Raw genomic sequence first — 21,618 nt, 5'->3', positions numbered from 1 at the left:
TCACTTCAGTTACTGAGTTGTGCTGTGTAGAAAGTTCCTGGGACTGGAAATCCTATGGCATGAGTCACCATAAGAAACCGCAATGCTATGGACTGCTTCCCCTCTAGAAATGTTTGCCAGTGCTCCTCTTCCAGCCTTTCAGCCTGAAGAACATCCACTATTGCTCAATACTCAGATTTGTAATCAAAATTCCAGAGTATCTTTATTGCTCACTCAAGCAGATTCTTCACCGCTTTGCATCCCCTGTCCTAAACATTAGCAAACGTCTGCACAGCTACCCTGAAAACTGAAAAACAGAACTGGTCAAAAATAATAAAGATATTATTTCTAACCCAAATCAGTCTCTGTCTTGTTTCTACCAGCTCTAGTGGGTTATCAATGGGCTGATTGGGGAGATTTTCACAGCCTAAACCACTGAATTTGTCGCACCCAAAATTTCTGAAAATACATCACAGCAGTACAGGAGTAAAGAGACAATACACAAGGGATGAGCAAGCAGTATTTCAAAATTAACAGACCATTAACACCAGAACAAATACATACTGCAACATGAGGCCCAAAAAATGTCTGGAAAGTAGCACTGTCAGTAGGCCTGGAGTAAAAAAGACTTTGAAGCAAGCACTTACACTCTATGGATAAATCATATCATGTATATCTCAGGAGAGATTATTAAATGGTCCTCAAATGAGAGCACATGCCCACACACAGGCTGACACAAGATAACTGTCATCTCTGTGTTCCATCCTTGAAAACCACCATCCCTTAGTCATCCCTGGAAAAAACACTCACCACTGAGGAGCAGAGGGCAATTTAAAAAAAAACAAAACCATAAATAATGAGTCTTGAACTTACCTGCTGTAGAGGGCGGAGTGGGGGATGATGGAGATGTTAACGGGGAACTTGCCCCAGAGCCTGCTAAATAAAACAACAGTCTAGTAACTACAGCTGTGACACAGCAGCTCAACAGTCAGATAAGACAGATTGCTGGAAACAGGCCAACTTTATTCATTGAAGATCCAATCCTTCCATTGAAATCTTGGGAAAGATTCCCATTCATAGGAAGAGTGTCACTTGGACCCAATCTGAACAGAGCAGCTTTACAGTACAGAGCATCAGAGGATCTCCAAACACACAGGAAGTGCACTCAACACTATTCCTCTCTGGGAAACACTTTTTTTTTTCTGCTGCTTGGGCTGTTTGGTTTCAGTGTCCAAATTCTGTTCCCCTTAAAAGTTGTGCCACTGCATGGATGGCACCCATCTCTCCTAAGAGATGATATTCAGTCAGTTGCTCTACTTCACAAGTTACTCTGATATCCAACTACTCCACAACAAGCTGCTTTTGGACACATTTTAGCAAAGCAAGTCAACTTTTATCTGCTCCATACCTTTTAACTAAATGAAGACCTGTCAAAGGCTCTGTTGTTTCAGAATTTGGCACTGAAGCAGCAATTAAACGGATAATTTTCTCATTCATCATTACACCTTACTGTGTAATACAGATCACCATAAAGAGTCTCCCTGAAGACTCCATTTTTAAATAGCCTAAATAATGAATATTGTTATTCAACTCAAATATAGTCTCAATAAAGAGACTGATTGGCTTGGGTTTGTTGTTTTGTTTTGTTTTGTTTTAAGAATGAGGCACAGAAGAGAGAAACATTACTTCAAATTAAGCAGCTGCAAATCTAACGTTGACAATATTTTTAAGCCCTTAATTTATCTATTATTAAATACCCAAAGCAGTGGCTATCAGGCTTTGGCAGTCCAATATTAGCATGTAAACTGATCGTAATCCTGGATGTTTTCAGATAGAAAATGACAATAACAACAAAAAAATTACACAGATGTTTAGAAGCAAACTTTTCTCTCTGTAGTTACCTGAGTTATTTGAGTTGCTGTATTTTGCTGAGTGTTCTTCCCCACTTTCATAGGCAGAACGTTTTGACTTCTTTGAAAGGAAGCAGAGGAAATAGAAGATGGGAATGAATAATCAGTTTTTGTGATAAGGACTGAACTGACAAACAGATTCATAACAGCCATCTACTGTATCACACAAGGTTTATCAATGCCCAGCTTTCCTCTCCCCCATCCCCAACCCATGCTGACAAGAGCAGCAAGGCTGTTGTGTGCTCAAGTATCTCCAGGCAGGCATCAGAGCCACTCCAGTGCCCTCTGACCCCAAGGGAAAGGCAGAAAACTGACCCACCAGAGAGGAAGAGCAAAGCAGACAGTGCTGCAGGAGCAGACTGAAACAGGCTCCAGTGCCCTCCCTGGGAAGCAGCACAGCAGCTCGTCTGTGCATGAGCTGTTAACCAAGACTGGGTGCATACAGCAACCTCTCACGGGTTAAAGCAATTTGCAAGTCAGCTACCATTGTAACTTCAACGTTTCAGTAAATACATAGCTTAGTTACAGAAGTGAAAACAATCGGGAAGTAGCACAGAAAAACACAGGATAGAACAGAGCCACGCACCTGTGGCCAAACCTGTCCATGCTACACATTCAAAAAATATACACATCTTTTTCTGCGTGAGAAACCCACTTAAATATTTCTTACTTTTCGTGCTAAGATCTTCCTTTTCTTTTTTTCTTCTTCAGAGCCATGATGAGATTGAGCTCTTGTCAGCCTTCTGTGCTGGTGAATCTTCAAAATGAAGGAAAAATTGGAAAAAGAACCATGTTAAGATCTTAAATGTTTTCAAGCAACACATTTGAGGTACAAGAAAATATGCTGTAGTCAGTTAATTAGATTTATTTTTTCATTTTTAGTTTTTATCTTTACTGTTACTGGTAAAGGATGGAGGTTCATACTGCAGTCAAAATTATCCTTTAACTTGGGAGCCACTGCCTGTGAAGCTGCATCACCTAAAACAGTGAAATGCCACACAGTCAGCAGCTGTTCTACAAGTTCTCATACTGCATTTTTGGAAAAGCAAATCTGCTGAAGAAAGCCTACATTACTCAAAATCACTTTTGAGTAAAAACTCGTTTTCTGCATGTAAAAATGATAGGAGGAAATGAAATTTCTGTAGGAAATACAGAAATGCAGACATTACCAATTTCTGTTCTTCTGTTAACCGCTTTTCTATGCATTCCTTGGAGACTTTCAATGCCTCTTTTAGCTTGGTAGGAATCTAATACAGAATGGGGAACAAAAACATAGCACAAATTGTGATAAAGGAAAACAAAACTTGACTGCTCGCACCTCACCACTCATCACATTGCTCATCTAAAGCCCCAAGTTCTGGCACCATTCCTTTAGTGAATAGAAAATAAGACTCTAGATGCATGTTTTTCCACTCAGAAATAACAGCAGGGACAAAGAAACTGTAAAGACAGGGACAGGTGACCGTTTTGATACTCCAGTCACATCCCCAAACTGCCATGAGGCTGACAGGACACATGGCACGTGTCTTCCAGGAGAAGTGCCCTGGGGCAGCTCCCCAGTGGGACCAGATGTGGCTCCCAAAACATCCCAGCACTGGAGCTGGCAGCAATGTGCTGATGGGCTCACGTAGCAAAAACAGCTCCTCTCACTGCAAGGCACCCACATTACTTGGCAGCCTCTGCTCAGATAGAGCATCATCATTAGCTACACAAAGGGGCTCCAGGACAGCAACTTGAACACTCATGGGTCACATCATGGCCCCTTTCTAAGGATACAATTCAGCACTGGAATCCAAATACTGCTGGCAAGAGCCATAAAGGCAAATAAAGCTCGTTCTCCTCTACCCTCTCTGTCAATTAATGTGTAGATAACACAGGCTGGCACTTCCATAAACACCAGCAAACCAATGTTCAACTCTACCTTAAACTGTGGTTTCTCAGAGTTTGTTAGCAGGACGTCACTGAATAATCTGTGAGTGGATAAAAAGAGAGGAATATTATTCCCAAGAGATAGGCAAAACCACAGAAAAATGCTACTGGTACCGTTCGTTTAAACCCCTCTTTCTTCCTTTCCTTCTCTGTCCTCATCCCTAGGCCACAGTTTGGTTTTTTTCCACAGGTTTTTATGTACTGCTTTTTATTTTCCAAGCACTGCTGTAATATTAGCAGCATCCAACCCTCAGCATGTAGTCATTACTGATGGCAGAAGAAAGCAAGTTTATCTGAGATCTTTTGAAAATTGCTACGACAGGTACAATATCAAAGGCTAAGAAGGGTTCCCCCCAAAAAAAACCCCCACCTTTTCCTTAAAAATATATGGCTTCTTTAATTACAATAGATTTCCAGAGATTTTATTCTAAATTTTACCTATGCAAAATCATTGTTCTTGTTAGGAAAATTCTCTTAGCCCAACTATTGTTTTAGTATTAACAAGAAACATGTGAAAAGTCAATTGAGTGAACTTAACATTTGAGAATATCTGCATTCTTGCTTGTACTCTGCAAAAGGCAACTAAAGTAAATAATCTAATATTTTTGTTCTCCCCCCTATGGTGTCAGCAGCAATGATTAATCCTTTTCCATCCAAAACAAAGACACTAGAGGGCAATGGTAGTCTGAAAATAAACCGGTTATTCCATTTCAAGATACTTAGTCCTGGAGAACATACTAGAAAACTGTCCCAGAGAGATCTCAAACCTGGCTCCAAGATAAATATTTCTGAGATCTTTTGTTGCTGTTCACTATGGAAAATCATCCCAGGCTTATACTAGTGAAAACAAACTCAAGTCTAGAATCAAGTTCATTAAGGAGAGTATTCCATGAAAAATGCAAAAATAAAGCAGATTTTAAAATATTTTTAAAAAACCATGACAATTCATCCTTGTTTACAGGGCTTTCTGACCCTTTCTGATTACATGTTCTTATGAAATTAAGAGAAGTCATAGTTTGTATGGCTGTAATAAATAGGTATTTAAATTACATTAATTGCTTTTAATTACATTCATTCCATTGCACATCTACGTAGAACATTTTGTGAGGAATATTGGTATGAAGGGGATGTAGTATATTATCTTAAATATCAGATGCAGCTGGGCATGGATCGTTTGTTCAACATCTTTTAAGACTTGTATATTCCTCTATTCACAGAGTTTTCTTACAGTATTTCTCCCCTGTTTACAGTCTTCTCTCCACCTTCCACCTCCTTGAAGGAGGAGGAGGAGAAGGAATTGAAGGCTGCAGTGACTCCCAACCAGGAAATTTGAACCTGAGAGCATGTTCTAAATGCACTGCAATCTGTGTTGTGAGATCAGACCCAGATTTAGGTATGGACAATCTGCCATTTATTAGGTCCTGACTCTGGCATCTCACATTAGGAAAAATAAAAGAACCTCCCAACAGAACTGTGGTTCCGTGGCTCCACGTGCTGGTGACATGTCACGGTATAGAGGCAGCAAATTCCCTGGAAATGCTGTGTCCCAAGTGCAGGCAGTGTGGCCCTACAGACAGGTGTGATCTCCACTCAGTCACACACTGACAATGCTCCCTTCCTGCACCCCGGCCTTGCCCCACTGCCCCCACCTGCCCTCACTCCTTCACTGCATTCTGGGAGGACAGCCTGTTCAGGAAATTTAGTCTGTCTATGCTTCAGAGAATCCCTAAGCCAACCCTGCAAGAAACCAGACAGAACTTCTAAAACAACATTTCATCCTCAGAACAAGTCTAAATGTCACTGCTGAGCAAAGCAAGAGATCTATTTTGCCAGTCATAAGTAAACTGATAGCAAAATCTACTGAAGGAGACATGCAAAAAGACTTATTCTAAATCTTTTAAATCAATCTGTACATGATCTTAATCATGCTTGCATTACTTTAATAGCTGGATTAATTTAAATCATGCTAACTAAAGTGCATTTATAACAGCTCCAAAACAGCAAGAGACAAAGAAATGCTAAAAGCACATTCATCATGTTCATAGGGGACGGATTCTATACAGCCTATCAATTTTAAAGCTTCATTTGGGACACATCCCTCAGAACAAGGAGCAAACCTTTCTAAAAAGAAACAAGAGCAAAAAAGCTCCTCCTCCTGAAATAATTAAAAACATTACTATGAATATAAAACAAGTAGAACAGGACTTACGGCATCTGTAAGAGCCGTGAGACAGTTGGCATGCCATTCTTCATAGCTTCACAGGTCAGAATGGATTCCAACACTGACACTACCAAAGCAAGCATGAAAATGAACACATTTTTGCACGGCAGGACAGCAAATGATTTAGAGTGAATGTCTGTGTGATGTTCCCCTAAGTATTGCATCAATCAAGCAGTGATGAAGCCCTGTGGCATGTGTTTTTTATTATAGTGTTACTATTACACACACAAACTTTTCAAGAATGTTAGACATAAGGCAAGGGAATCCAGGCATCTCATTACTTACTAAACACTGCTTTATTACTCAGCTAAAAAACAAAAAGAAAGGTTTTACTTATACACTACATATATTTCATGAAGAACACATTTTCTCTTTGACCAAAGTATTAATTCTTTCTGGTCACAGGCTGCAAAGATCTCAGGCTGATATTTCACAGCACTTTAGCTTGGGTAAAAGTTAAGAGTGCACCTGGGAAGCTGTGACTGAGATGTTCTCCACTGCATACTAACCAACAAACACTGAGGGTGCAGGGGGGAAGCTCTCTACTGGAATCGTGTCTGGGGGTCTTCCATACGTCATTTCATACAGTAAGTGTCCAAAGCAATGTACGTCAACACCTTCTAAAGTCTGTGGAGGAACAAAAAAAAAAAATAAAGCCACAACTTGTTAGTTTTTCACGACTGGTTAACCCGTTGCAGAAAAACAGTGATTTTGCATGTGAAGATAGAAAAGAGGAACCACTAAGACAGTTCTTAACCACAACCATTTCCCAGTGTAACTGTTGCTCAAATGAAATCTTCACGCCTCAAGCTAAAGCAGCCACCACTGTCTTCCTGTGTGTGATGATAAAAATGCGACAGCAGTATAGTCAAGTTCTGTGAAAATGTGTGAAGTTGTAAGCTCTTTTCCTACAGCAGTTTAGAAAGCCACATGGTGACAGAAATCCCAACCAAGTCCATTTTCTGAGCTAAGTCAAACAGCAGAGAATGAGGTTCATAAGAGGACCTGCTGCCACTTTACAGGTAAAAAGACAGAAAAAAGTGCATATCAAACAAACCTAGGAAAGCCTCCCTTGCTCTTCCTTAGGTTTGTGCAAGCTGTACACACACTCTAAGCTCCCAGACAGCATATTTCCAAGATTTCTAAACTGTGTTTAAACAGAAGGGGCTCCTCTTACCGGAAGAGGCTCAGAGCCTTGATGGCACTAACAGATTTGGGCTAACCATGAACTTTTGATCGTTTCTTTGACAACACAGCAGAACTTGTTTAGCAAGGTCAGCAAGCAGCTATCTCGTGATGCTGTATGGAATTTATTACAATGAGAGCCTAAAGGCAGGGCAAGATGCTGCTGGATTGCTGCAGCAGGGTAAATTTGTTTTCATACTTTTGCAGGAAGATAATATTTTGCTTTGCAAGCCCGCAGTTAACAGACACCCTTCAAACAAATAAAAACCAGTTTTGAATAGCTAGACATCTGCAAGCATCTCATCAATTTTCACACAGTATCCACCAAAGACAAGGCTGATTAATACTCCCACCTAAGCACAAGTAATAAGTTGTGCTCACTGGACAGACATATAAGTGAGAACGTGTGATAGACAGTAAGCACATTCCCATGAAATATAAGACCAGGGTGGAAAGAGATCTTAAAACAACTGCACTGTACTTCTATTTGTGCCAGCACTGTTATCACAAAAACACTCACCTGCACTCCCCTTTTACCTGCTTACCTTTGGCCTCAGCCTCACTCCAGAGTGCTGCAACAAAACTGCTGTGCAGCCAAAGAGTGATTTGGAGGAAGCAGAGAAGCAATTTGATGGAGAAAAACTCAGGTTAAAAAAAGGGGCTTGAGAGAGGTTTTTTCATTCTAGTCAGTTCTCCACAAACAGAGGTTGAGGATAAAGAGATGCATTAGACTTGGTTGAAATAATTGTCTGAATCTTACATTAATTTTCCGAAACTGTGAAAAGTATGATCGATAAAATGATGGAAGTCCCAACAAGGAATTTTCAAGATCCAGTAACTTGCAGGTATCCCCATCCAACATCACATTGGCAGAGTGAAGATGGCCGTAAGGAAATCCTTTCTCATGTAAGAATTTTAATACCTGAAAAAAAATCCAATACAGGAGCACTGTCACAAGATGCTCTGATGATCTCAAGGTCATAAGATCATCAGCTTAAATCCTCCAGTACTACAGCAGATTCATAATAAATGAGGCCCCCATTTGGAATGCTTGCTCAACTTGATCTTCCACATTATCTTTGCCTGTCTATTCGTCCCCATTTCACTGGTAACACTTCACACAAAACAAACATTTGATGCTGATCTTCAAAGCAGCCACCTCCTAAAAGAGATCTGGAAACTGAAATTCACAATTCTACTGAATATAATAGTTTGAATCAAAAAAATTTTAAAAACACATTGATGACCATGAATTTATGGCACATGTTCTGCAGTGTAAGAATTACTTCTTTTCCTTTGCACATAAGGAAAAAACTACATTATCACCTCTCTCCCACTTAAACTCCACATGCACCAATTGCTTTTTTCTTTTTTTTGGTCATAAATGGTCTCACACATACATATCTAAATTCAACTCTCAGCAGCTAATCTCAACTCACATTTACCTTTGAAGTCTGCTGCTGAAATAAAGCTTCTGTGCTCAAAAGTTTGTCTACTTTTCTAGCTAAACCAGTTGGCCTCAAAAAAAAAAAAACCATAAAGGCAGGTAAATAAAGCAAAGAAAAAAAGTACCTCTAATATTTGCCTTCCATACGTTTTTATTTGCTGAAGCTCAAGACCTTGAATTTTTTTAGGATTGCAATACTTCTTCAAGAATGGGTCTTTTGGCTTTGCCTTTAAAAAAAATACACATATTGAAATCATGCTGAGAAAAGTCAGTATTTGTCTTAGTTTGCTCAGTAATAGATGGCAAACACTTTTATAAAAGACACGCTATGGTCATTCCAGCAAACATTCTGCCATTTGAGTCGGGGGTGGGGGATAGACATTACCTTATAAATAAGGTCCTTGAGTGTCCCTTTTTCACTGAATGGTCTAATAACCAGTGCTGAAGATTCATTGGCAATGGCAAAAGTGATTTTGTAAATATAGGGATGCTACCAAAAGAAGAAAACCATAGGTAAATTTTAGATGACTAGTTCTGTAATTCATTTGTGTTCAATTAACAAGCAGGAAAGGATTGCCTGAATTGTATATTTAAAGTAATAAATTGGATTCTGTCAATGACATTGAATAACCCATGCAAAGAAAACTTCACTAAGAAGTTTCAATTCAATTAGCACATAAATTAAAAAGAGAAAATCCACGATCTTTTTTTTAACAAAACAGACTGGCAGTTTAGACAGATGAAGAATACAGCACTTATTCATGAGCAGCTTTACTGCAGGTTTAAGTCATGCTAAGCTAATAAATTCATTCCCAGTTTTATACAACTATGGCACATAAGGAAATTCAGCATTAATAGCTGTCATAACAGTTTTATGTCTTCAGAAATTATTGTAACAACTTTGCAAAACCGAATGAGAGAGCACAGTTGGAAATAAATTACAGATACAACACATATACCAACTGAAATTGCTAGTCAGGAGAAGACCCCTTGTTTGTGTCTTATTTTAACACAACAGTTTCAGTGTGGCTGGGGGTTGAGCAGCCTGGTTTTCAGTCTCTCCTGTTATGGGCAACTGCTGAGCTCCAAGACTGCACAGAGATTTACCAGTTTAAATACCATTCCTTTCAGCCAGTCTCTCACATGCTTAACATCCTTAACTCCTTTTGGAGTAAAGTGACCGTTTTTCAGGCAGAGATGCCTATTGGATTTATAGCGTGGCATTGCACAGGAGCTTAAATTGTACAGCTTTCATTGTACCTCTACTGAGATACTCCTTTTTTTAAGCTCAAAGAACTGAGAAAACCTAACAGTTCTTCCATTGCCTCATCCACTGCTGCCTGAGAATATCCCCAGCTCATGGGCCAGCACTTACACCTAGACAGCACTATCCTAACAGCCTGAAAGTGCTGAAGAGCTGAAATAAAAGCTCATGACCTCACAGTACTGCACAAGAAGAAAAAAAATTAAACTAACCACAACACTGAATCTCCTGTAATAATCCCGCCGTATTATTATTTGTGCTGAGAACACGTTGCTTCATATTATATGGGAAATGTAATTAAAAGGTTTGCAAACCTTTACATGAAAGTAACTCTAAAATTACAAACTGTCTACTAGGCTATATGTGCTTCTGCAAGATCAATCCTTGACACGCACTTCTGAGCACAATTTAAAAGTCTTCAAGTAATACTCACAGAACAGGAAGAAAGAAGTTTCACAGCATACTGTAAGTCTTTGTCAGACAAGTACTTATCAGGGCCAAGATCAGCCTGGAAATAAATAGGAAAAGAATGGCATCATAAAAGATGTTGCATTCCATAAAGAAAATGTGATCTATATTCTTCTCTGGCAAATGAAGACAGATGTTTGATGGTATATTTTGAAGAACAAGCAAGAAAATCACACATACAGAATGAAACCTGAAGAGACTGAATAAGGTCATGGTTTCACAAACAAAATGTGTGACCATAAATATTACTGCCTCTTTCCTCCCCCAGATCTGACATTCATTACTACCACTGAATGAACTCTGCAAACTCCAGACTGAGGGACTGTGTGCATTGTGAACTGATAAGACACCTCCTTCCTCTGCACCAAGAAAAACTCCTCTCCTATTGCAGGCTTTAGTGACCTGTGCTCTCCAGTGAAGTCTCACAAACAGCTTTGCTCATACAATTAAGGGGGCACCACATTTTAGCACAGCAGCAAAAGCAAGTGTTGTCAAAGGACCAGTTTGTGCCTCTCTTGCTTATTAGTTTGTCAGTACAACTAAAGATCTAAATAAGAAAACTCATCACTTTAAAAAGGATCATCTTGTTATTTTCAGCGAGCAGATTTATATACGGTCAACACCCACATCATTACAACTGAAGAGCCTGAGGTGCAGGATTAGGAACAAATGGCCAAGCACAGAAACCTGCAAACTGGATTTGCCACCAGAGGAAAGAAACACAAGAAATTCCCACACCACACATCCACCTGAGGGCTTTCAAGGCTCTCTCAAAGCCTGAGCTCTTCAGCCTATCTCTCTGTCACTCACACATGGTAGTCAAAATAAAATCTTGAGTGAAATTGAGAAAGACTTGAGGATGAGATGAGGCATATATACCCAGCTTAACACTAGCCGTTCCTTTGGTTGATTCTTTATCTTCATTAAGAAATATTTCTTACGTATTCGCCAGCCTACAAAAAAAAAGGCAGCAGCAGTTTTAATTAAACACTACTAAATGACACAACTCACAAGCAGGACAAGGTCTGTAAGCAAAGACTTAAGATTGGAATCTCAGACCTAAGATTGGAATCTCAGGACAACTCATATAGTTGGGAAAAAAAATCAGACAAGCTTTCACACACACATGCTCTTCTTACCTATATCTTTTAATGGTTCTACCACTTCCCACTTTGGCTCTGATCGGAAGAACATTGAAACGTGCTGTAAGGCAATTTCTGGAAAGAAAAAATGAGAAGAAGGGGGAGGGAATAGAAAAGAAATTAAAATGTTTTAAAGAGACTATATAATGTAGTTATCCACATATTAGGTAAGGTTCAATGCCAGAAGGAAGCCCGCAGGAGTTCAGACTAAAAGTCAGCAAAATCACTTCAAAAAGGAAATCAGATAAAAACACAGTTAGAGGGCATTTGCATTTTTAACTTGATAACTCAAATCCGGAGAGAAAACAGAGAAAGCATTGCTTGGAAAACTTAGCTTAACAGTCTGCTTTCTATCTCTACTAGATCTACATTTCCAAGTCTAAATCCAACGCTCACAGTTCAGATTTCCCACAATAGGAGTACACAACATTAGATCATGAAATGTTTCTGCTATACCCGTAAAAGTACTTTTATCTCTTTACTGTGCATCTATATTGCCATTGCTACATGCAAATTATGTAAACTAAACAGTTCTGTTTCACCATGTGTTATCCTGCCCTGTTCTGTGAAGACAAAGGTATTTGGCCAGCTATCATGAGCCTGCACACATTTAGGGGGCTGGAGGGAGGACACCCATCTTGTTCATGAATTCTCCCACAGCTGGGAGCACAACTGGTTTATTCATGAAGTGACCTGAAGGGAAATCTCAATGAGAGGTGGTGACAGCAGGGGGAGAAAGGGAATCATGCTAGCAAGGGATTTTCTCTAAAATGGCATAAAAAATCAGCAAAAAGATAAGGATGTGCTGATCTCTCCCTCTTCACTGTATCTTCTCTCTATATAAATATGCTAGAAAAAAAGTGCATAAATATTATCTCACTGCTCCAGTAATTAAAAGATGACAAACTGATGGTCTCTAAAGACGAAAGGCAATGATGTCTGTGCTACTAAGTTCCCAGCAACTAGCAGGAAACACAATCTTGATGAAAGTTCTCAGAACTAACACAGAAGTCACAGTGTCTCCTAGAGGATTTAAATTGCTTGCTCAGCATTAGCCAGACAAACTGCATCTTTAAAGAGTTACTGAGAATTTACAACTCCTGCACAGCTTATCAGAAATATCCAGGAAACGTTCTTTGCACTTTGGAGCTGAAGACACCAGAATGTTACATAAAGGGAGAAAAAAAAGACAAGGGAAAAGGAAGTAGTGAGTTCCTGCTTCAGGAGATTCTGCTTTTATGAAAACAAGCTTTGCATTTTGCAAAGAGTTGGTTTGCCCCTGAACTAAATCTGTGGAGTGGGTTTGATCACTAAGAGGAAGTTTTTTCAGTCTGTAAGAGAAATGTTTAATGGTTTCCAACAGCTGAAGTAATACAAATTCAAAGAAGAAACATTTAGTAATGAAGAAACTGATCACTGGGGATACAGTGACTTTCCAGAATTTGTGGGAAGAGGGTGTCTGACTTATTCAAGCTAAACCTAGTGCTAAAAGTACTAAATCTAGCTCAAACAATTAGTTCTGGAAGACTCACACCCCAAAGCAACAGTAGGAGCTGGACAAGATGACCACAATTGTTCCTGTTGAAAGATTCAGTGTTGAAAAGATTGGCTGTTTTAGAAGAATACGGAGTGGACAAACTTAACTCCACCTTACACTGTGACAGACAAATGACTTCCCAACACCAGCCCTCTCCATTTATCAGCAACTCTCCCTCCCCCAAGTTCTGCTTATCTTGACCCTCTGTGAAATAATTCAAATATTTAGATTTGACAATCTCAGCATGATCCATGCAGAGCTGGAGAAGCCTTATCATAAATAATCACATGCACAATATCATAATTTTGAAGGTTGTTCCCCACATGTTTCAGTGCAGATCCTTGCCAGCATTCATGGAAGATAAACACACATCCTAAAGTCAAACTGTAATACAGTTTTGTATTTCCTGCTTACCAGTGTAGTTTACAGAATAGCTGTTTGGGTCCAAGAATTTCTTTACCAGTTCACAGTTAGACAGTATGTGATGGGTAGTAATTACGTCGAGATAGGCCTGGAGTCCCTTCTGTCTTTCGGCAATGAATTCACGCTCCATATTTCCAATCAATTTTTTTGGAGGAAGAGGTAGACTTAGAGTTGAGATCTTTAAAAAGAGAGGAAAAATTACTAACCTTGCTCTCAAAATGCCTCGGGGATATAAACTGGCAACTCAGAAAGTAAAAGACTCTCAGCAGCAAGCTAACTACTCAATAACTCTTTTCCTACTGTGTATTACAAGCTTTTATATTTTTCCTAAGTACTGTTATCAGAGTCAGAAGACAGCTCACATCCCACTGTGAAGAGATTAGTAAATGGAACAACACTGAAAATACAAGGAGACAAATTTTTGCAAGTGAGTCATACATTTAAGATCACTACACAAAACTTTCAGATACTAAATGGCTACAATTTTCAGCCAGACCCTTCCTATGACACACCTCTGCCACAGCACAAAAACTATTCACACCTTATCATTTTCCCTGGATAAGATTTGTGCTTTCTTATTTCATGAAGTGTAGATTAATAACTTTCCTTTGACTCAATGACTTTGTAGGTAATTTAAAGCCCTTTCCTACAGTGCTTTAAATCTGTAATTACAAATATGGTGCAACTTTTCCATTTTCTCTTCAGAATTTGCTACTGTACTTCTTTTTTTTTTTTTTTTTAATTCTATACATCTTTCAACCCAGAAATAGTTGCAATCTACCAGTGGGCATAGAGTAGTTGTTTTATGCTGACATTAGTGATCCGAAACTTCAGAAAAAAAAATCAGAGAAATCCTTCAAAATAGGACGATGAAAAAATGTACAGAAATTCAAAGCCTTATGTAAGCCAGATCAAAGAGATCATCCTCTGTGTTTATATTCAATTACGTCATGTGAATTGCCAGAATACATTTTTCATATTGTTAACACATTGTTGCCTTGCAGATCAAAGCACCTGCCTTGGGTGAGCTGAATCTCCATGGGAGTTATCTTTAAGAACTGTGTGTTGCAGGAATCAATTACACCAGATGCAATAACCTCATTTCTAAGGCAAACAGTTCACCAGGGAGAAGACAGGGGCTTTTGGTGTTTGAACAACTTTCATTTTAACCAGTGGAAAAGGTAAGGGATTAGTTCAACAAACTGGGACAGAAGAAGCATTCCCTTTCCTTTTTACCTCATACATTTGAACATGGCAGTTGTTCCCTACTAAGTTTAGCACTTCTACTTCACTGGTTTCTGACTGTAAATTAGGGATTGAAAAAGAACTATAACTATGTCTGGATTACAGAAGATGCTTATAAAAATCATCTTATTCACTGAGAATTTTCAATGCTCTTTTGCACCCAAGGGAAAAAAATATCCAGGAATAAATCCAAAAGCAATCATATCCCACTTACAGTCAATAATTCGCCAAATTAGTTTTAACACCAGAGGCAAAAAGAACTCTCCTTTGGCAGACCACTCCAACTGAAAACAAAGTTTCCAAACAAAACCTAAATCCTTTTCTGATATTACTCACTTAAAAAGCATGTCAAATGATAATCACCTCTACCTTCTTGACCTGACAGCTAGCTACCATCAGAGAGACACTGACTCTAGTTCAGATGTTTTCAAACCACTATTATTTGTTTTAAAGCTTATAAATCAGACATCTGCTATTTTTCAGCAGAAAGTAACATCCAGGCCCAGGTTTTTGTAGCAATCTAACAAAACACACAGCACAGCGAGAACACTGTCTGTCCTAGAAGGACACCTCACTGAGGTCCTGACCTTGCCAAGACCTCACATGCTTTCAAACACCAGCAATATTTCTCCGTGGCCCCAGCTCACCACTGGAGCCAGGATGGGCTTCACCACGGAAGAACCTGGGAATTAACATTCTTATCTTCAAACCACAGCCCGCTCAGGAATGTCTGTTCAAAAGCTGCAGTAAAATGCTTCACAAAAGCCAGATATCTTGCTGTGAATTCCACTGCTTCCAGTACTTCACTTAACAAAACAGAAGAGCAGTCAAGGATCTCCACACATCTCAGTCAAATAAGGCAAGAGGAAGAAATGCAGGACAGACTGGAAGGAGCTTTTCAATCCAGTACAGTTGAGAGTTCAGGGAATCTGGCTTGAAACTTTCTGATACAAATCAGGGTCAAAAGTATGCATTCTCAAGCCTAGACAGTTTTGAAATTCTTGATCCTTAGTATTATTATATAGGTAGCACCAGATTAATTTGCATTCCAACTCAACTGCAGCTGTGTTCAAACACAAACACCAAAATCTACAAAAAGGACAAGTATGCCACAAGAACTTGAAGAACTTGGGGTCATACATCCAAAAGAAGCTCAGTTTTTCCAGCTGCACTTTAGTTGGAAGAAGACTGGAGTTTGGTATCTTCTTACTGGTCCTTGTTTTATACTGGTTTTTGGAGGGTTGCTTTTTGTGGAGGTTTGTTTGTTTACTCCAATTTCAATATACACAATGGTTTAAAGAGTCTAAAAACAAGTTATGGGACCTAAATATTGTGACAGAATATTGTTGCTTAGAGTTCTGGATGGAAAGAACAGAGGAGTGTTGTATTGTCTTATTGGATGCAAAAACTTCAGTTCTAGCATCATAAAGAGTAAAAAATCCAAAACAGTGGGAGAAAAGAGCAATTTTACCATGATTCTCACTAGTTACTGTCTGCCCTGGCATTTGGAACTAGGCTGGAGAAGCAGTAGTGTTTGTCAAAAGCAGAGCTGTGCATCTTTGATAAAGGCTTAAAATTCTATTCCTGCCCTTCTGCTGGGCACATAATGAAGAATAACAACTTTTAGGGTGGTTCTCTGTACGAGCCAGAAAAAGCTTCTCCAAGTAGAGACACAACTTTGCCTTTCCAGACCATGGAAAGCAGACTCAGGAGTTTGAAAATCAAGGGGTGAGCAGAAGTTTTCATTGAAGGAGTCAAGCGCTAAAGACCATGGCCTGCTAATTTAGCCATGCTCTCATATCCTCCCATCCAAGTTAGAGGTATGCTTTGATTATTCTGTTTGATGTTTTCTGGTCACCCAAGAAGCTGATGTTTTTGTCCTAGATCCTGGTCTCCCTCTTGTTTCAAATTCCCCCTTATCCCACTCTGCAAGTTGCTGTCAAATAATTTCCTGAACCATCCCCTTTTATCGTTCACCTCTGTCTCAGATAAAAAGGTTTTTTCTTTATCATACAAAACCTATTTACCTTCACTTTCTAGACCTTCCACCTAGGCCTAACCTTGCAGTACCTGGCATTTCTGAATTTTAGGACTTAAAGGTCCATTGCTTTCTCTACTAAAGGTGCCTCATTTGAAATGTAAATGGGAAGGCATAAAACTTTTTCATGCCTTAATACATTCTATTCCCCAGGGTTAAGAGGAGCTTGTTAGAGGTGGCTGCAGAAGTGAACTCTTTCTTCTTTTTAAAACTTTCTCGAAATTCTTTCTCTGTGATCTTTATCAGAACCTGACAATGGTTAAGACCACAATGACCCCTAGGTACTCTGATGACTAGTACCATCTCATCTCCTCGTGTTCCCCTGGGTGTTTATCTAATTTTAAATCTCGGATGTTTCTGGAGTAGGACACATCCCTGTATTGCATTTATTCAGCACATCACAGAGAAGGTTTCTAGGTCATGATAAAAGTTCCTACGTGCTACTGCACATTCAACAGAATAATTCAACAAGACAACCAAGTTGCATCTGTTGAATTATGACTAATTTGTCCCCCTATCCACCTTCAGCAAAGGAATTGGTTACAGCAGACTGTCAGAGCTCACAATTCAACACCCTAGCAGGGTTTTGCTCACCAAGGATCATCAAGCAGGTAGTTGATTAAACTGGGGAGGTAAAGAGGAAGTGGAAACAGCATTAAACTCTTGAATTCATGAAAGATTTAACAGGGGAAAAAATTTCAACCTCACAAAAATCTACCCTCAACCTCATCATTCATTTTTTATCTTGTTTGCCCAGTACCATGGAAGTCCCAAGTAATGAGTCTCAACCCTGTCGATGCTCATCACTCCTGCTTCCCCCCTTTTCCAAACACACTCACATACACCCTGCTTTTTCCCACACAAACTAAAAAGAAATAATTGTCCTGAAAAGCAGAAGAAAACACACAGTGAGTCCAGTGTTTGGCCAAGGAACACTCCTCAGTGACACAGAAAACCATCACATGAGAAGCAGCATCTGGTAGTGCTTTTAGACGAATATAAATAATGGGACACATAGCACTTCAATGCTGAATTTATAAGGTTGGTATGTGCCTTGGCTTTCTCCAAATCAAAGAAGGAACAAATAAAAACACACAAAACCGGAACAAGTCACAGTACTGAAGGGAAAGATTCAGTATCTGCCAATTTCCTCCATTTCTATATAAATTGATCCCGTTGATGCTAAAATTCAATTTTATAAGGGAAAACGTAGGAGTGAAAAAGTACACATTCAAGTTACATTTGAAGTCACAGCTGCTCTTTACAGCTATGTGAATTTTTATTTCTTCTTCACCACAATATATACAAATATCACAAGCCATTTTAAATAAACCCTCCTAATTAGACTTTATATTTATATATCAAGGGTGAAAGTTACCTGCAAGCTGTTATTAAGCAAGTCAAAGTCACTGTATCGCCTCACAATCTGCAAAATAAAAGACACAGTTCAGGAAAAAAATTACTTTTTCCATTAGCATTTTACTCCTCAAAATTACATCAGAGAAAAGTAATTCCCATTTATAATCATCTTCTTTTAACAATTCTTGTACAAAGGCATAACTGTTGGATTTATGTCACATTGCCAGAGACCAGAGCAGTTTTTAATCATATCTGACCAGAAAGAAAATGCATTTCTAAATATTATCTTAAAACAGGTTTAAAAATATTTGTGAGCAAAGTTGTGGCAAAAAAGGCATTTTTGCCATATTAGATGCAACAACTTTTCATAGTCATTTTCATTACTACTTCTTGGTTTTGTTGCTCAGCAAGGCTGTAATTTTAGCCCTAAGGAAGGCAAACTAGCATTTGAGATTTTAAAATGATGGTTGTAGCAAACCACAGTAGTAACACGACAGGCACTTTTCCTGGAATATTCAGAATAGGAGAAGACAACATGCCTTCTGTAGCTGGCAGCAATACTGGTTTTCTCTTAGTTTTTGATCAAAAGTATTCAAGCACTTCATGTTCTCAATTCCAAATGAACATTTCTCTTTCCAGCTCAAGTTTGAAAAGTTAGGAAGGGACAATTTTCAAACTCATCCTAAAAAGGCATCCTGGTTACATGAACCACAGCTTCAGAAATTACCTGCCAACTGTTTTCTGCTGAAACTCCTCTCTGAACACGGATTATGTATTCCTAATAAAAGGAAAAAAATATTAGAAATGAGAGTGAGTAAGCTGAAGAAAGTTATTCAGTACTTCTCCAACTATGACCACAAATACTGAGAAACAGAAAATTCAGATCGAGCACCTGGGGGAAGGTCCAAGCTGGATTTGCTCACTCCCACCCCCAGCAATTGTCTCACTCTGCTTCCCAGTGCAGAACACAAGGACAGGTCCAGGAGCTTGCACTTGAACAGTTTAATTTAGTTACAGAAAAAGGCAGTAAAAGCATACTCAGCACACATCTCTACCAACATCAGCTGAAGAAACCTCTCCTTACCTCACCTCCAATATCCAGCAAGTACCCCCAGGAACTACTGCCACCACCAAAACAGAGTGAAATGCCAATAAATAACCACAGCTGCTCAACCTCCAATTATTTTTGTACTGGAAAGGTTACCACAAAAGCTGTGGAATGTGCTTGGCTAACTAGAACATCTCAGTTTCTCATGATGGTAATTCTTCATTTATAGTGCATGCTTAATGTTAAATATTTAAATATTAACTATGCAGATATATCTAAATCTCAGTAAGGAACTTTTGAATTTTAAGAATTAATAATTCTTCCACCACAATTACATTCATAGATCACAATTTTTTTCAGTTTCTTCATTTCAAGCTCCACTGTACCTTTTGCAGACTAATGCCTGGTCACAAATACCTGGCCAATACAACAATATCATCATTGGAGATTTATTCAATTATCTCAAAAATAGATATGAAGTATCTTATACACCCAATCAGACATACTTCAAGGCAGCCATGACTTTGTTTACCTCTACTCTGTTTCAGTTTGAAAACAGTTCTAAAACCACTTTTGACATTTCAAATATCACAAACAAGGCAAGTCCATTTCCTAGAAATCCTATATTCTCCATTTTAGATATTGTTTAATTAGTAAGGAAATAAAATTATTCTGGGCTGATTGTAGCAATAGATACTTCTTTGCCATTTGCTCACACAAAGCTCTGTAAGTGCAGCTCTTTTTAAAGTCTTTTTACAGAGATTCTCCCACAGCCACATAATTTACATTGAGAAACAGGCCTGGCTGGGGTGGCAGGACCCTGCACTGAGGCTCAGTGCCACTAAACCCGTCAGGCTTCCCCAGGGGAACGAGCACAGTCACACCCACGCACCTGCAGCTACACATCCAAAGTGAGAACGAAAAATTCTGAGCCAAACACAAATTCCCACCACGGGCCACAGCATTCCCGAGCTGGAACATGCAAAAAGCTCCTTGCACTTGTGCCAAGCGACGCACAAGGACCCACCAGCCCCTGCCTGCAGTGCAGCAGCACATGATGCACCGCTGTCAGCCAGCTCAGATGACTTCATTCACCCCGGGACAAACTTTCAAACGTGTTTTATGTAAAGTGCTGAATAATTTTTTCCATTTCAAGTGCTCTTTCGCTGAATTGCTTCCATCAACAGGAGTCTTACACAAAAAGGACTGATCAGAGCATCATGCGCATTTGCAGATATTAAAATTTATGCTGCGTTCAAAATTACTACGAACAAACAATGGGGAAATAACAACAAATAAACAAAGGTATTTCCTGCACCTTGTGTTTAATGCCAAATTTGTCCATTTCATAACAATAACTCTATCTGACATGTGCCTGTCTACCAATTAGATAATTCAATTAACTGAGCACTTGATTCATGAAGTATTATAAACTCAGGTTCACAGTTAAGAATCCACTTCATGCCTTTTTAAGTATCTTCTTTCAAGCACTGTGAAGTGTCTTCTGGTTTTGGAACTTGCCTTCTAAACTCCACAAAATAATTCTCCTCTTTAAAATTAAATTAAATTAAAAACTGTTACGCTGAAAAACATAAGTATACCTTTGGAGCAAACTAACAAAGTGGGGCACATCAGAGAATCCCTCCAGAGAACTAAATTCTCATTTAACATCTACCAAGTAATTAGTGTAAATCAAAAATTATGAGGCAAAGGCAACACTTAACCAGTTGGTATCACCTTGTATGTTCAACCTTACCTAATCCAGATTTTATTTTCTGAAGTTTCCTTCCAAAGCCCAGTGCTGCTGAGTCAAAAATGCTATACCATTTTCTAAAATTCACTTAAAACACCCTTTATCATCACAGCTGTCAAATATCTGTAGTAAGTTTGAACCTCCTAGCCTTGAGAAGGAACAAGACTAGTAAGCATGAAAACCAAAGTGATTTATGACATTTCTTGTCCTAGCATCTTAGTTGGAAATGACATAAATCTGAGATGTCACAAACCAAAACACGTAACTGTTACACTAGAATTAAAGTGTCTATTTTCAGAAAATCAGCCTGACATGCTCACTCCATATTCTCTTCTCTCATCCATTTGAAATCATAATTATGGTATCTTCCTGCAAAACAAGAAGCCCAAATACTCATAAATAGTAACAGAGCTAATTGTAATTCAACCGGTGTAATTATGTTTGGAAACTGTATGACAGAAATCAATTAAAGGGACACCTGGAAACCCGTATTCACCACTAAAGTGGCTTTTCCTGTTTTGTGATCGTTTCTGCATTTTGGGAAGTAGGAAGAGGCTACTTCACACACAGACAAAGAATTGCAACAATTGCTTATTCATCAAGTCTCAAAGGAACGTTGGCTGTTCCTCTGAAAACCACGTCAGTGATGATTCACCACGTGCAGTCATTC

General features: G+C 38.9%; 1 protein-coding gene across 8 annotated transcripts in view; it reads right to left on the bottom strand.

Moving 5' to 3' along the window:
* Positions 1 to 21,618, bottom strand: part of PXK (PX domain containing serine/threonine kinase like) — a 35,792-nt gene that overhangs the window by 6,727 nt on the left and 7,447 nt on the right. For 5 of the 8 annotated variants that reach the window (XR_003571089.1, XM_027882292.1, XM_027882294.1 and 2 more), the window contains exons 2-17: positions 18,875 to 18,925; positions 18,167 to 18,214; positions 13,497 to 13,683; positions 11,543 to 11,620; positions 11,283 to 11,356; positions 10,369 to 10,443; positions 9,057 to 9,161; positions 8,797 to 8,898; positions 7,985 to 8,146; positions 6,549 to 6,666; positions 6,028 to 6,106; positions 3,811 to 3,859; positions 3,059 to 3,136; positions 2,560 to 2,646; positions 1,881 to 1,950; positions 853 to 915 (exon numbers count right to left, since the gene is read on the bottom strand). Coding sequence is in view for 7 of the 8 variants with exons in the window: in XM_027882292.1 (XP_027738093.1) it covers positions 853 to 915; positions 1,881 to 1,950; positions 2,560 to 2,646; positions 3,059 to 3,136; positions 3,811 to 3,859; positions 6,028 to 6,106; positions 6,549 to 6,666; positions 7,985 to 8,146; positions 8,797 to 8,898; positions 9,057 to 9,161; positions 10,369 to 10,443; positions 11,283 to 11,356; positions 11,543 to 11,620; positions 13,497 to 13,683; positions 18,167 to 18,214; positions 18,875 to 18,925 (1,426 nt within the window). In the remaining variant the exon portion in view is untranslated. Of the gene's footprint in view, positions 1 to 852; positions 916 to 1,880; positions 1,951 to 2,559; positions 2,647 to 3,058; positions 3,137 to 3,810; positions 3,860 to 6,027; positions 6,107 to 6,548; positions 6,667 to 7,984; positions 8,147 to 8,796; positions 8,899 to 9,056; positions 9,162 to 10,368; positions 10,444 to 11,282; positions 11,357 to 11,542; positions 11,621 to 13,496; positions 13,684 to 18,166; positions 18,215 to 18,874; positions 18,926 to 21,618 lie in introns of those variants that run through there. The other 3 variants (XM_027882293.1, XM_027882295.1, XM_027882299.1) reach the window with 2 other exon arrangements.

The sequence above is a fragment of the Empidonax traillii genome, unplaced genomic scaffold, assembly GCF_003031625.1.
Source record: "Empidonax traillii isolate 1590-97213 ecotype Southwest subspecies unplaced genomic scaffold, ASM303162v1 scaffold104:size2570737, whole genome shotgun sequence".
Lineage (NCBI taxonomy): Eukaryota > Metazoa > Chordata > Aves > Passeriformes > Tyrannidae > Empidonax > Empidonax traillii.
Note: the sequence above shows the minus strand (reverse complement) of the source record. Positions and strands in the feature narration are given on the sequence as shown.